The sequence below is a fragment of the Oenanthe melanoleuca genome, unplaced genomic scaffold (assembly GCF_029582105.1).
Source record: "Oenanthe melanoleuca isolate GR-GAL-2019-014 unplaced genomic scaffold, OMel1.0 S385, whole genome shotgun sequence".
Classification (NCBI taxonomy): domain Eukaryota; kingdom Metazoa; phylum Chordata; class Aves; order Passeriformes; family Muscicapidae; genus Oenanthe; species Oenanthe melanoleuca.
The window spans coordinates 1-16,201 of NW_026613034.1; the positions used below are offsets into that span (position 1 = coordinate 1).

The 16,201-nt window shown below is 49.7% G+C and overlaps 1 protein-coding gene across 1 annotated transcript; it reads right to left on the bottom strand.

The window, feature by feature from the left end:
- Positions 1-978: 978 nt before the first annotated feature.
- MRPL34 (mitochondrial ribosomal protein L34) lies at positions 979-1,640 on the bottom strand. Its single transcript, XM_056516215.1, has 2 exons — positions 1,569-1,640; positions 979-1,477 (listed from the first exon to the last, which is right to left on the bottom strand). Exons 1-2 carry the CDS (start codon positions 1,610-1,612, stop codon positions 1,222-1,224), a joined length of 300 nt encoding a protein of 99 aa, XP_056372190.1. The 5' UTR covers positions 1,613-1,640; the 3' UTR covers positions 979-1,221.
- Positions 1,641-16,201: the final 14,561 nt, after the last annotated feature.

Below are 16,201 nucleotides of genomic sequence, written 5' to 3' on the forward strand. Positions count from 1 at the left end.
CCCCACATAAAACAAATGGTTCAGCCCAACTTTAGGGTGTCTCTCCCCTAAAACAAATGGCTCAGCCCCCCTTAGGATGCCCCCTACTCATATTGGGGTGCTCCAACCCCACCCCGAGCCCGCGGCACCCCCAGAACACCCAAAATCCTCAAATCTACGCAAACCCTCCTGTCCTGCGTTACCCCCGCACCCCCAAATCCTCCGGACACCCCAAACTCCCCCTGAGGCTCCCCCTCACCCTCAGCCCCTCAGCCCTGAGGGCGGGAACCCCTCACACGCCCCCACCCCCTCAGCCCCGCCACCCCCACCCAGACCGCGGCGGGCGCGGCCCTTCCAGACCGGAGGCGGCCGCGGTTCCGCCCCTGCGGTACCGGGAAAGCCGCAGCCGCTGCGGCGGGGCCCGGGAGCCGCTGCCGGGTCTCTAAGGCCGGCCCGGGGCCGCCATTGCGGCCGGGGTCTCACGTACCATCTTCGCCGCCGCCAGCCGGGAGGAGCCGCCCCGGCCCGCCCACTGCCATGGCCGCCCGCCCGCTGTGCGCTGATTGGTCCGCGCAAAGAAACGCTGCGTTTCTATTGGACGGGGCGCCTGTCAATCATCAACGATAAGGTTGGGTTGAGGCAGGAAGTGGATCGCGGAAGGGTGGGGCGGGTGCAGCGCAGAAGGACCCGGATGGAGCACGGCGCAAAGCATGCTGGGAGTTGTAGTTTCGGCGGCGCGTTCCCTCCTTAATTAAGAGGCGGCTTATTAAGCAGTCGCTCATTAGCGGCGGGGAGAGGAGGAGGAGAATTCCTTCCCTTTATCCCATCCCAGAGCTGCTGCTGGAATCAGGATCCCAGAGGACGGAGCAGCGAAAGGGCAGAGGCGCTGCCAACCTGAATTCCACCCTTAATTCCAAAAATCCTTCACGCCAGATTCCCCCTCCTCATTAAACTCCCCATCCTAATTAACGCAGGAAATTCCAGGCGACACGCTGGGATTGAACCGCACTCCACATTCCCACGTTTATCAACAAAACAAAACAAAAAAAAATATAAACATACGGAAAAAAAAAATACGAGACTCATTTAACAACTGGAGCAACAACCGCGTCCCAAACCCCTCCGAGGCAGGGACAGCAGGGCTGGCCACCACCTCCACGGCTCGGCGGGATCATCCTGGAGAATTCCTGCAGAATTCCCGCAGAATTCCTGGAGAATTCCCGCAGAATTCCCGCGGGTCCCTCAGTGGCTCAGGGATTTCCTGCCCTTCAGCATCCGCCGCAGGATCACGGCGATCCCGCCGGGAGTTCGGATCCTTTTGATCCAGCCGTGAGTCTTTTTCCGCTTCCAGTTGTTCGGCTGGTATTCGTTCCCTCGCGTTCTCCCGCGGATTTGTTGGAAATTCCACGCTGGGACCGGGATGAGGGTGGAAGATCTGGGAAGAGGCTCCAGAGCGTTTGGGAGCGGCGGGAAAGGAAAACCTCGCAGCAGGGAAAAGCTTGGGAGAAATTCAAGCAGAAATAGCAGTGAGGAGAGGGAAATAAAGGACAAAATGGGAATTTTGAGGTTGGAATTTCCCCTCTCGGTACCTGCGGCCCCCGACTCGTTCCCACACCCGGCTCAGCGCCGCCATTTTGCTCCGCCCGCCAACAACGCGGCTTCCCATTGGCTCCGTCCTCCCAGCCAATCACAGCCGGCGCTGCGCCGCAAGGGCTGATGGGAGTCGTAGTCCCTCTGGGTGTCATGGCGGAGTTACCACGGCAACGGTCCCACCGCGGCCTTGTCGCCTCGGGGGTTGTCGCCTGTCCCCAAGGCTGTCGCGACAGGTCTCAAAGCCACTCCCAGAGGGCTGGAGAGGGACTTGGGATACGGGATGGAATTCCAGGACACAGAGAATGGAAAAAGGAGATTTGGGTGGGATTTGGGAAAGAATTCCTGGCTGGGAGGTTTGGGAGGGAGTGGAAATTCCCAGAGGGATTCCCAGAGGAGCTGTGGCTGCTCCTGGATCCCTGGGAGTGTCCCAAGCCAGGCTGGAGCCACCTGTGATGGTGGAAGGTCCAGGAGGGGACTGGATGGGATTTCAGATCCTTCCAAGCCCAACAATTACAGGATCCCATTTTTTGATCGATCCCAGCCCCATCCCAAGAGCAGGAACAGCTCCGGGCTTTTCCCTCCTGGTTTTTGTGTCACCTGTGACACGATTGTGGCACTGTCCCCTTCACGGCACTGCCACACGTGTGACACCCTCGTGGCACTGCCACATGTGTGACACCCTCATGGCAGTGACAGGTTTGTGGCACTGTCACGCTCATGGCACTGACACGTGTGACACTCTTGTGGCAGTGACAGGTTAGTGGCAGTGACAGGTTTGTGGCACTGTCACGTTCATGGCACTGCCACACTCGCCCCCTTTGCCACCCCACAAGCAGCACACTGTCACCACCCCACCCCAAAAGCCGCCCCTGTCCCCTCCTGTCCTCATCCCTGTCATCATCCCTGCCCCTGTCCCCATGTCCCTCCTATCCCTGTCCCTGTCCCTGTCCCCATCCCTGTCCCCCCGTCCCCGTGTCCCTCCCGGCGCTGGCACTGGCCCTGTTCCCCCTTGTACCCATCCCAATCCCCATCCCTGTCCCCATCCCTGTCCCTGTCCCCTGTCCCTGTCCCCATCCCTGTCCCCATCCCTGTCCCTGTCCCCTCCTGTCCCCACTCCTTGTCCCCCATCCCTGTCCCCTGTCCCTGTGTCCCCATCCCTATTTCTGTCCCCGTCCCTGTCCCCTGTCCCTGTCCCATCCCTGTCCCTGTCCCCTGTCCCTGTCCCCATCCCTGTCCCCATCCCCGTCCCTGTCCCCTGTCCCCATCCCTGTCCCTGTCCCCGTCCCTGTCCCCATCCCTGTCCCCATCCCTGTCCCCCGTCCCTGTCCCCATCCCTGTCCCCATCCCCGTCCCCCCATCCCCGTGTCCCTCCCGGTGCCGCCACTGGCCCTTCCCGGTGTCCATCACCTCCCGGTCCCGCCTCCTTAGGAGGGATTTGGGGCTTTCCATGGCGACAGCTCCAAGGACAAACCCCCCCGAGTCCCCATGGAGCGGGGGACAAGCGCCGAGGGGGGGAACTGGGGGAATTTCGGGAATTTGGGGGATTTTTGGGGGGGCGCTGAGCTCAGCTGAAGAGATTCCCCCCCTCGCGCCCCTCCAAAAATCCTGGAAAAAATCGGGATTTTAACCACCCTGCTCCCACCGCCTCGGGCATCGCCAGCTCTGCTTTTCCATCGGGAATTCTGCGGAATTCCAGGATTTTTTGCGCCATCCTCAAACCCCGACAACCCTCGGCAATAAATGAGGTGAGCTTTTTTAATTTATTTTTTTTCTTCCCTCTCTGCGGTGCTGCGGGAATGTCCTGACGCCAAAGGTGCTGAGAGGGGGATGGGGAAAGGGGGGAAAATAACCCAAAAAAATGCGGGAATTTTTCCCATCGGGGAAAAGAAAAAAAAAAATTTGGAATGTGAGTGGGGTTTGGATGTTGTAGGGGCAGAGATTGACATAACCTGGATTTCTCCAGGTGCGCCGAGGGAGGGAGGAGGGGAAGGACGAGGGGGATGGGGGGGATTTATCCTGGAAATGCAAGTTAAGGAAAAGCTTGGCTCGTGATGCAACGGCGGGGAGGGATTGCTGCGGGAGGGTCCCGAATCCCGCTGGAATTGCGGCTGGAATTTCGGGAAAAGCTGCTCGTTGTGGGGGGAGAGGCCGGGCTGATTCCAGATTCCAGATTCCAGACCCCGATTCCAAACCTTGATCCCAAACCCTGATCCCAAAGGCTCCTGATTCCAGTCCCGGATTCCAGACCCGGATTCCAAACCCAGATTCCAAACCATGGCTCCAAACTCAGATTCCAAAACCCAATTCTAAACCACGATTCCATATCCTGATTCCAAATCCTGATTCCAGAGGCTCCTGATCCCAAACCCAGATTCCAGTGCCTGGTTCCAAAAGCTGATTCCAAACCCAGATTGCAAACCCTGATCCCAACCGTGATCCAAACCCAGATCCCAAACCCTGATCCCAACCGTGATTCAAACCCAGATCCCAAACCCTGATCCCACAGATTCCAGATCCCAAACCCTAATTCCAAAACCAGATCCCAAACCCTGATCCAAACCCAGATTCCAAACCCAGATTCCAAACCTTGATCCCAGATCTTGATTCCAAACCCTGATTCTCAACCCTGATTCCAAACCCAGATCCCAAACCCTGATCCCAGACAGATTCCAACCCAGATCCCAAACCCAAATCCCAAACTCTGATCCCAACCCATATTCCCAACCCTGATCCCAAACCCAGATCCCTGACCCTGATCCCAAAGACTCTTTTGTGTCCCGAGGTTTTTGTGCTTCCCAAAAGGGTGGAAAGGGTGACAGGCAGCCTTGGGGATGCTCCCTTTCCCTGTCCCCTTTCCCTGCTCCCTTTCCTGTTCCCTTTTCCTGTTCCCTTTCCCTGTTCCCTTTCCCTGTTTCCCTTTCCCTGTCCCTTTCCTGTTCCTTTTCCTGTTCCCTTTCCCTGTTCCTTTCCCTGTTCCTTTCCCTGCTCCCTTTCCTGTTCCTTTCCCTGTTCCTTTACCCTGTTCCTTTCCCTGTTCCCTTTCCCTGCTCCCTTTCCCTGTTCCCTTCCCTGTTCCTTTCCCTGTTCCTTTCCTGTTCCCTTTCCTGTTCCCTTTCCCTGTTCCTTTTCCTGTTCCTTTTCCTGTTCCCTTTTCCTGTTCCCTTTTCCTGTTCCCTTTTCCTGTTCCCTTTCCTGTTCCCTTTCCCTCTCCCTTTTCCTGCTCCCTTTCCCTGCTCCCTTTCCTGCTCTGATCCTTAGGGATCATCCCCTTTTCCTGATCCCCTTCCCTTCTGTTTACCTTAGGGATGTTCCCTTTCCCTGTTCCCTTTCCCTGTTCCCTTTCCTGTTCCTTTTCCCTTTTCCTGTTCCCTTTTCCTGTTCCCTTTCCTGTTCCCTTTCCCTGTTCCTTTCCCTGTTCCCTTTCCTGTTCCCTTTCCTGTTCCCTTTCCCTGTTCTGATCCTTCGGGATCATCCCCTTTTCCTGATCCCCTTTCCCCTCTGTTTGCCTTAGGGATGTTCCCTTTTTCTGTTCCCTTTTTCTGTTCCCTTTCCCTGTTCTGTTTCCCTGTTCCCTTTTCCTGTTCCCTTTTCCCTTTCCCTCTCCCTTTTCCTGTTCCCTCTCCATGTTCCCTGTTCCCTTTCCCTGTTCCCTTTCCTGTTCCCTTTTCCTTCTCTGATCCTTTGGGATGTTCCTGTTCCCTCTCCATGTTCCCTGTTCCCTTTCCTGTTCCTTTTCCCTGCTCTGATCCTTTGGGATGTTCCTGTTCCCTCTCCATGTTCCCTGTTCCCTTTCCCTTCTCCCTTTCCCTGTTCCCTTTCCTGTCCCCTGTTCCTGCTCTGGTCCTTTGAGATGTTCCCATTCCCTTTTCCTGTTTCCTCTCCATGTTCCCTGTTCCCTTTCCCTGCTTCCTTTCCTGTTCCCTTTCCCTGTTCCCTTTCCCTGTTCCCTTTCCCTGTTCCCTTTCCCTGTTCCCTTTCCTGTTCCCTTTTCCTGCTCTGATCCTTTGGGACGTTCCCATTCCCTTTTCCTGTTCCCTCTCCATGTTCCTTGTTCCCTTTCCCTGCTCACTTTCCCTGTTCCCTTTTCATTAGGGATCTTTTCTTCCCATTCCCTTTTCCCAGCCCCATTCCTTAGGGATGTTCCCTTTCCCTGCTCCCCCTTTCCCAACCCTGTGTCATTCCCACATCCCCCCAAGTCATTGCACGTCCCCTGTGCCACTCCCGTGTCCCCTGTGCCACTCCTGTGTCCCCTGTGTCATTCCCATGTCCCCTGTGCCACTCCCGTGTCCCCTGTGCCATCCCCAATGTCAGGATCCCAATGTCAGGATCCCAAGCACAAATTCCAAGGCAGGATCCCATTGACACAATCCCAGTGGAAGGATCCCTTTGGCAGGATCCCAATGCAGAATCCCTGGGCTGGATCCCTTAGGCTCTGGGATCCCTTGGGTGGATCTCTCAGCTGGATCCCTCTGGCAGGATCCTGAGTTCTGACCCCTCAGCCAGATCCCTTTCACTCCAGGATCCCTCGGGTGGATCCCAAGGTTGGATCCCTCAGCCGAATCCCTTTGGCTTCAGAATCCCTTGGCTGGAATCCTCAGCCAGATCCATCAGCCAGATCCCTTTGGTTTTGGGATCCTTGGCCAGAATCCTCAGCCAGATCCCTCTGGCAGATCCTTCAGCTGGATCCCTTTGGCTCTGGGATCCCTTGGATGGATGTCTCAGCTGGATCCCTCTGGCAGGATCCTGAGTTCTGATCCCTCAGCTGAATTCCTTTGGCTCTGGGATCCCTCATCCAGATCCCTCAGGCAGATCCCAGTGCTGGATCCTCCAGCCAGATCCCTCTGGCAAGATACCGAGTTTAGATCTCCTGGCTGTATCCTTTCAGGGTCCCTCAGCCAGATCCCTTTGGCTTTGGGATCCTTGGCCAGAATCCTCAGCCAGATCCCTCTGACAGATCCCTCAGATGGATCCCTTTAGCTCCAGGATCCCTTGGATGGATCTCTCAGCCGGATCCCTCTGGCAGGATCCTGAGTTCTGACCTGTCAGCCAGATCCCTTTGGCTCTGGGATCCCTCAGCCAGATCCCTCAGGCAGATCCCAAGGTCGGATCCCCCAGCCAGATCCCTCTGGCAGGATCCCGAGTTCAGATCTCCTGGCTGGATCCTTTCAGGGTCCCTCAGCCAGATCTCTTTGGCTCTGGGATCCCTCAGCCAGATCCCTTTGGCTTTGGGATCCTTGGCCAGAATCCTCAGCCAGATCCCTCTGACAGATCCCTTGGCTGGATCCCCCTGGCAGGACCCCAAGGTCAGATCCCTCTGACAAGATCCTTCAGCCAAATCCTTCCGCCGGATCTCTCAGCTGGATCCATCAGCTGGATCCCTTTGGCTCTGGGATCACTCAACTGAATTCTGAGGTTGGATCCCTCTGACAGATCCCTCTGACAGATCCCTTGGCTGGATCCCTTTGGCTCCAGGATCCCTTGGCTGGATCCACCCAGCAGGACCCCAAGGTCAGATTCCTTGCCCGGATCCCTTGGCTGGATCCCTTTGGCTCTGGGATCACTTGACCAAATTCTGAGGTTGGATCCCTCAGTCAGATCCCTCTGACAGATCCTGTGGCTGGATCCCTTTGGCTCCAAGATCCCCCTGACAGGACCCCAAGATCAGATTCCTTGCCTGGATCCCTTGGCTGGATCCCAAGATTCGATCTCTCATCCAGATCCCTTGGCTGGATCCCTTTGGCTCCAAGATCCCCCTGGGCAGATCCCCAAGATCAGATTCCTTGCCCAGATCCCTGGGCTGGATCCCAAGATTCGATCTCTCATCCAGATCTCTTGGCTGGATTCCAATATTTGATCTCTCAGCTGGATCCCTTGGTTGGATCCCAAAATTGGATTCCTCAGCCAGTCCCTCTGGCAGATCCTTCTGCCAGATCCCTTCGGCTCCAGGATTCCTTGCCCAGATCCTCTTGCTGGATCCCTCAGCTGGATCCCAATATTTGATCTCTCAGCTGGATCCCTGGGCTGGATCCCAAGATTGGATTCCTCAGCCAGTCCCTCTGGCAATCCTTCAGCCGGATCCCTTTGGCTCCAGGACCCCTTGCTCAGATCTTCTTGCTGGATCTCTCAGCTGGATCCCAATATTTGATCTCTCATCCAGATCCTTTGGCTGGATCCCAAGATTGGACTCCTCAGCCAGATCCCTCTGACAGATCCTTCAGCCGGATCCCTTTGGCTCCAGGATCCCTTGACTGGATCCCAAAATTGGATTCCTCAGCCAGACCCTCTGGCAGATCCTTCAGCCGGATCCCTTTGGCTCCAGGATCCCTTGACTGGATCCCAAAATTGGATTCCTCAGCCAGACCCTCTGGCAGATCCTTCAGCCAGATCCCTTTGGCTCCAGGACTCCTTGCTCAGATCCTTCTTGCTGGATCCCTCAGCTGGATCCCAATATTAAATCTCTCAGCCGGATCCCTCAGCTGGATCCCTTTGGATCCAGGATCCCTTGACTGGATCTCTCTGGCAGATCCCGTCGTTCCCACCTTGTTGCCATTCCCAGCCTTACCCAGCTGGTGCTGAATCCCCAAAATCCCAGGATGGGAATCCCCAAAATCCCGGGATGGAAATCCCCAAAATCCCGGGATGAAAATCCCCAAAATCCCGGGATGGAAATCCCCAAAATCCCGGGATGAAAATCCCCAAAATCCCGGGATGGAAATCCCCAAAATCCCAGGATGGAAATCTCAAAAATCCCGGGATGGAAATCTCAAAAATCCCGGGATGGGACTCCCTAAAATTCCAGGATGGGAATCCCCAAAATCCCAAAATGGGAATTCCTGAAATCTCAGAATGGGAATCCCCAAAATCCCAAAATGGGAATCCTCAAAATCCTGGTATGGGAATTCCTGAAATTGCAGGATGGTAATCCTCAAAATTCCAGGATGGGAATTCCTGAAATCCCAGAATGGGAATTCCTGAAATCCCAGAATGGGAATCCCCAAAATCCCAAGATGGAAATTCCCAAAATCCCAGGATGGGAATCTCCAAAATCCCAGGATGGGAATTCCCGAAATTCCAAGATGGGAATTCCCGAAATCCCGGGATGGGAAAGAGCCAGGATCAGGCTGGGAGGGGGGGTTGGGATAATCCCGTTTCCATGACAACCGGCACCATTCCCACTTTCCCGCATCCACCTGGATCCTTTTCCCTCCCTGGAGGGTCCCGGCTGCTCGCGGGGTCACGGAACGTGGGGGAGATGGGAGACGGGAATCCGGGAATCTTGGAATTTGGGAAAACGGGAATCTGGGAATTCGGGAATCTGGGAAACCAGGAATTCAGGAATCCGGGAATCTGGGAATTCAGGAATCCGGGAATCCGAAAAACCGGGAATCTGGGAATTCAGGAATTTAGGAATCTGGGAATCCAGGAATTCGGGAATCCGGGAATCTGGGAATTCAGGAATTTAGGAATCTGGGAATCCAGGAATTCGGGAATCCGGGAAACCAGGAATCTGGGAATCTGGAAATCCAGGAATTCAGGAGTCTGTGAATCCAGGAAACCAGGAATCCGGGAACCTGGGAATCTGGGAATCTGGGAATTTGGGAATCTGGGAATCTGGGAATTTGGGAATCCGGGAATCTGGGAATCTGGGAATTCAGCAATCTGGAAATCCGGGAATCTGAGAATCTGGAAATCCAGGAATCTGAGAATATGGGAATCCAGGAATATGAGAATATGGGAATCCGGGAATCTGGAAATCCAGGAATTCAGAAATCTGGAAATCCGGGAATCCAGTAACCCGGGAGTCTGGGAATCTGAGAAACTTGGAATTCAGGAAGCCGGGAATTTGGGAATCTGGGAACCCGGGAATTTGGGAATTTAGGAATCTGTGAATCTGGGAATCCAGGAATTCAGAAATCTGAGAACCCGGGAATCTGGGAATCTGTGAATTCAGGAATCTGGAAATCTGGGAATCTGAGAATCTGTGAATTCAGGAATCTGGAAATCTGGGAATCTGAGAATCTGAGAATCCAGGAATCTGGGAATCCAGTAATTCAGAAATCTGGGAATCCAGGAACCCGGGAATCTGAGAATCTTGGAATTCAGGAAGCCGGGAATTTGGGAATCCAGGAATCTGGGAATTCGGGAATTTAGGAATCCAGGAATTCAGCAATCTGGGAACACGGAAATCTGTGAATTCAGGAATCTGGAAACCCGGGAATCTGAGAATCTGGGAATCCAGGAATTCAGAAATCTGGGAATCCAGGTTAATGAAAATCTGGGAATCCGGGAATCTGGGAATCCAGGAATCTGAGAATCTTGGAATTCAGGAAGCCGGGAATTTGGGAATCTGGGAATCCGGGAATCTGGAAATCCAGGAATTCAGAAATCTGGGAATCCGGGAATCTCAGAATCTGGGAATCTGAGAACCCGGGAATTTGGGAATTTAGGAATCTGTGAAACTGGGAATCCAGGAATCCTGGAATCCTCACATTTTCCCCATTTCCCCCCCAAATTTTCATACATTTTCCCCATTTCCCCCCCAAATTTTCATACATTTTCCCCATTTTTCCCCCCAAATTTTTCCAAATTTTCTCACATTTTTCCCATTTTCCCCCGCCAAATTTTCTATTTCCCCCAAATTTCCCACCATTTCCCCCCCCCCCAAATTTTCCAATTTCCCCCCCTAAATTTTCCAATTTCCCCCCCAAATTTTCATACATTTTCTCCATTTCCCCCCCAAATTTTCTCACATTTTCCCCATTTTTCCCCCCAAATTTTTCCAAATTTTCTCACATTTTTCCCATTTTTCTCCAAATTTTCCCCATTTTTCCCCCAAATTTTCTCACATTTTCCCTATTTCCCCCCCGTTTCCCCCAAATTCCCCCCCCATTTACCCCCCAAATTTTCACACATTTTCCCACATTTTCTTCTCAAATTTTCTCACATTTCACCCAAATTTCCCACAATCCCCCCCTCCAATTTTCCAATTTGCCCCCCATTTACCCCCCAAATTTTCACACATTTTCCCCATTTTCCCCCGCCAAATTTTCTATTTCCCCCAAATTTCCCACCATTTTACCCCTAAATTTTCCAATTTCCCCCCCTAAATTTTCCAATTTCCCCCCCAAATTTTCATACATTTTCTCCATTTCCCCCCCAAATTTTCTCACATTTTCCCCATTTCCCCCCCCAAATTTTTCCAAATTTTCTCACATTTTTCCCATTTTTCTCCAAATTTTCCCCATTTTTCCCCCAAATTTTCTCACATTTTCCCCATTTCCCCCCCCGTTTTCCCCAAATTCCCCCCCATTTACCCCCCAAATTTTCACACATTTTCCCACATTTTCTCCTCAAATTTTCTCACATTTCACCCAAATTTCCCACATCCCCCCCTCCAATTTTCCAATTTGCCCCCCATTTACCCCCCAAATTTTCACACATTTTCCCACATTTTCTCCTCAAATTTTCTCACATTTCACCCAAATTTCCCACATCCCCCCCTCCAATTTTCCAATTTGCCCCCCATTTACCCCCCAAATTTTCACACATTTTCCCCACTTTCCCCCGCCAAATTTTCTATTTCCCCCAAATTTCCCACCATTTTCCCCCCCAAATTTTCCAATTCCCCCCCTAAATTTTCCCCCAAAATTTTCATACATTTTCCCCATTTCCCCCCCAAATTTTCTCACATTTTCCCCATTTTTCCCCCCAAATTTTTCCAAATTTTCTCACATTTTTCCCATTTTTCTCCAAATTTTCCCCATTTTTCCCCCCAAATTTTCTCACATTTTCCCCCAAATTTTCTCACATTTTCCCCCAAATTTTCTCACATTTTCCCCATTTCCCCCCCCATTTTCCCCAAATTCCCCCCCATTTACCCCCCAAATTTTCACACATTTTCCCCATTTTCCCCCGCCAAATTTTCTATTTCCCCCAAATTTCCCACCATTCCCCCCCCCCCCAAATTTCCCACCATTTTCCCCCCCTAAATTTTCCAATTTCCCCCCCAAATTTCCCACCAATTTCCCCCCCTAAATTTTCCAATTTCCCCCCCTAAATTTTCCAATTTCCCCCCCAAATTTTCCAAATTTCCCCCCCAAATTTTCCAATTTCCCCCCCAAATTTCCCACCAATTTCCCCCCAAAATTTTCCAATTTCCCCCCCAAATTTCCCACCAATTTCCCCCCTAAATTTTCCAATTTCCCCCCCAAATTTCCCACCAATTTCCCCCCCCAAATTTCCCACCATTTTCCCCCCCAAAATTTTCCAATTTTCCCCCCCAAATTTTCCAATTTCCCCCCTAAATTTTCCAATTTCCCCCCCAAATTTCCCACCATTTTCCCCCCCAAAATTTTCCAATTTCCCCCCCAAATTTCCCACCAATTTCCCCCCAAAATTTTCCAATTTCCCCCCCAAATTTCCCACCAATTTCCCCCCCCAAATTTTCCAATTTCCCCCCTAAATTTTCCAATTTCCCCCCCAAATTTTCCAATTTCCCCCCCTAAATTTTCCAATTTCCCCCCCAAATTTTCCAAATTCCCTCACATTTTCCCCATTCCCCCCTCCAGCCACCACCATGCTGACCACCCTCACCGACGGCTTCCTCTGCTGCCTGCTGGGCAAGACCCCCAACGCGGTGGGGCCGCTGGACAGCGTCGAGTCCCGCGACGGCTTCACCTTCCTGGAGGTCAAACCGGGCCGGGTCCTGCGGATCCGCCACAGCGCTCCCGAACCCGCGGCGGCACCGGGGGAACCGGGGGAACCGGAGCGGGAGCGGCCCCGGCGCGGCGCCGTGCGCTGCCGCCGCCGCATCACCCTGTACCGGAACGGGCAGCTGCTGATCGAGAACCTGCCCGACGGGCACGGCCCCGAGCCTGAGCCCGAGCTGGAGCCGCCGGATCCCGCCGCGGTCCCGTCGGGAATGGTGAGGGAGGGAAGGGTGAGGGGTGGGGCGGGCAAAATAGTGATTGTTTTATTCTAAATAGTGATTATTGTGTTTATAATGGGGTTAATTGTATTTAAAATAGCGATTGTTGTGGTTAAAATAGTGGTTGTTGTGGTTATAATGGGGTTAATTGTATTTAAAATAGTGATTGTTTTATTTTAAATAGTGGTTATTGTGGTTTAAATAGTGGTTATTGTGGTTATAATGGGGTTAATTGTATTTAAAATAGTGATTGTTTTATTTTAAATAGTGGTTATTGTGGTTAAAATAGTGGTTATTGTGGTTTAAATAGTGATTGCTGTGGTTTAAATAGTGGTTATTGTGGTAGTGGTTTAAATAGTGATTGTTGTGGTTTAAATAGTGATTGTTGTGGTTTAAATAGTGATTGTTGTGGTTTAAAATAGTGATTATTGTGGTTAAAATAGTGATTGCTGTGGTTTAAATAGTGGTTGTTGTGGTTTAAAATAGTGGTTGTTGTGGTTAAAATAGTGGTTATTGTGGTTAAAATAGTGGTTGTTGTGGTTTAAATAGTGGTTGTTGTGGTTTAAAATAGTGATTATTGTGGTTAAAATAGTGATTATTATGGTTAAAATGGGGTTAATTGTATTTAAAATAGTGGTTATTGTGGTTTAAATAGAGATTATTGTGGTTTAAAATAGTGATAATTCTGTTTAAAATGGGGTTAATTGTATTTAAAATAGTGATTATTGTGGTTTAGATTCTGATTGCTGTGGTTTAAATAGTGGTTATTGTGGTTAAAATAGTGATTATTATGGTTAAAATGGGGTTAATTGTATTTAAAATGGGGTTAATTGTCTTTAAAATAGTGATTATTGTGGTTAAAATAGTGGTTATTATGGTTAAAATAGTGGTTATTGTGGTTTAAAATAGTGGTTATTGTGGTTTAAATAGTGGTTATTGTGGTTAAAATAGTGATTATTGTGTTTAAAATTGTGGTTATTGTGGTTAAAATAGTGGTTATTGTCTTTAAAATAGTGATTGCTGTGGTTTAAATAGTGGTTATTGTGGTTAAAATAGTGGTTATTGTGGTTTAAAATAGTGGTTATTGTCTTTAAAATAGTGATTGCTGTGGTTTAAATAGTGGTTATTGTGTTTAAAATAGTGGTTATTGTGGTTTAAATAGTGATTATTGTGGTTTAAATAGTGATTGCTGTGGTTTAAATAGTGATTGTTGTGGTTAAAATAGTGATTGTTGTGGTTTAAATAGTGATTGTTATGGTTTAAAATAGCAATTGTTGTGGTTTAAAATAGCGATTGTTGTGGTTTAAATAGCGATTGTTGTGGTTTAAATAGTTGATTATTGTGGTTAAAATAGTGGTTATTGTGGTTAAAATAGTGGTTATTGTGGTTTAAATAGTGATTATTGTGGTTAAAATAGTTATTATTATGGTTAAAATGGGGTTAATTGTATTTAAAATGGGGTTAATTGTCTTTAAAATAGTGATTATTGTGGTTTAAAATAGTGGTTATTGTGGTTTAAATAGTGATTATTGTGGTTAAAATAGTTATTATTATGGTTAAAATGGGGTAAATTGTATTTAAAATGGGGTTAATTGTCTTTAAAATGCTGTTTATTGTCAGTTTTTCTCTGGGTAGGAAAGGCTTGGCTGCTCCCCTGGCTGGAGCATCTCCCAGTGGGATGATGGAATTTTATCAGTCATGCCCTGGGACTCACTGGCCATGAACAGGAGATATCTCCTGGAGGGAGGATGGGCTGTGGGAAGATAAAGATGATTGCCCAGCTGGTTTAAAGATGGCCCATGAGCAGATAACGTGTGCCAGGAGATCAGGCTCCAACAGGTGGGGACAGAATCCACATTTCTGCCCCTGCAGGAGGATGCAGCCACCATGGAATGGGACTGTGCCAACACCCTGACTGACTGACGGGTGTCAGCTTGGATTCTGACTCTGGCAGGGTTGGGATTGTTCTTTGTAACACTGCATTTCTATTTTAATTTTCCTAGTCAAGAACTGTTATTCCTATTCCCACATCTTTACCTGAGAGCCCCTTAATCTCAAAATTATAATAATTTGGCGGGAGGGGGTTTACACTCTGCATTCCAAAGAGATTTTTCTGATTTTTTGGTGGACACCTGTCCTCCAAACCAGGACAGACAGCCCATCCTCCTTCCAGGAGATATCTCCTGCTAATGGGCCATGTGCTAAAAATCATGTGGGGCAATCATCTTTATCTTTCCACAACCCATCCTCCCTCCAGGAGATATCTCCTGCTAATGGGCCAAGTGTTAAAAATCATGTGGTACAATCATCTTTATTTTTTCCACAACCCATTCTCCCTCCAGGAGTTATCTCCTGTTAATGGGAAATCTGTTAAAAATCATGTGGGGCAAACATCTTTATCTTTCCACAGCCCATCCTCCCTCCAGGAGATATCTCCTGTTAATGGCCACTGAGTCCCAGGGCATGACTGATAAAATTCCATCATCCCACTGGGAGATGCTCCAGCCAGGGGAGGGGCCAAGCCTTTCCTACCCAGATAAAAACTGAGATTTGGGATTGTTCTTTGTAACACTGCATTTCTATTTTAATTTTCCTAGTCAAGAACTGTTATTCCTATTCCCACATCTTTACCTGAGAGCCCCTTAATCTCAAAATTGTAATAATTTGGCGGGAGGGGGTTTACACTCTCAATTTCAAAGAGATTTTTCTGATTTTTTGGCGGACACCTGTCCTCCAAACCAGGACAGACATCCCATCCTCCTTCCAGGAGATATCTCCTTCTAATGGGCCACATGCTAAAAATCCTGTGGGGCAAACATCTTTATCTCTTCCACAACCCATCCTCCCTCCAGGAGATATCTCCTGCTAATGGGCCAAGTGTTAAAAATCATGTGGGGCAATCATCTTTATCTTTTCCACAACCCATTTTTCCTCCAGGAGATATCTCCTGTTAATGGGAAATCTGTTAAAAATCATGTGGGGCAAACATCTTTATCTTTCCACATCCCATCTTCCCTCCAGGAGATATCTCCTGTTAATGGGCCACATGCTAAAAATCCTGTGGGGCAAACATCTTTATCTTTCCCCAGCCCATCCTCCCTCCAGGAGATATCTCCTGTTCATGGCCATTGAGTCCCAGGGCATGACTGATAAAATTCCATCATCCCACTGGGAGATGCTCCAGCCAGGGGAGGAGCCAAGCCTTTCCTACCCAGATAAAAACTGAGATTTGGGATTGTTCTTTGTAACACTGCATTTCTATTTTAATTTTCCTAGTCAAGAACTGTTATTCCTATTCCCACATCTTTACCTGAGAGCCCCTTAATCTCAAAATTATAATAATTTGGCGGGAGGGGGTTTACACTCTCAATTTCAAAAAGATTTTTCTGATTTTTTGGCGGACACCTGTCCTCCAAACCAGGACAGACAGCCCATCCTCCTTCCAGGAGATATCTCCTGCTAATGGGCCATGTGCTAAAAATCATGTGGGGCAAACATCTTTATCTTTCCACAACCCATCCTCCCTCCAGGAGATATCTCCTGTTAATGGGAAATCTGTTAAAAATCATGTGGTAAAATCATCTTTATCTTTCCACAACCCATTCTCCCTCCGGGAGATATCTCCTGTTAATGGGCCATCTTTAAACCAGCTGGTCAATCATCTTTATCTCTTCCACATCCCATCCTCCCTCCAGATATCTC

Excerpts from the sequence above, each read along its gene's own strand:
- MRPL34 (XM_056516215.1), bottom strand. The coding sequence starts at position 1,612 with ATGGCGGCGCTGAGCCGGGTGTGGGAACGAGTCGGGGGCCGCAG. Across the intron at positions 1,478-1,568 it reads GAACGAGTCGGGGGCCGCAG|CTTTTCCCTGCTGCGAGGTT; the intron begins GTACCGAGAGGG and ends ATTTCTCCCAAG.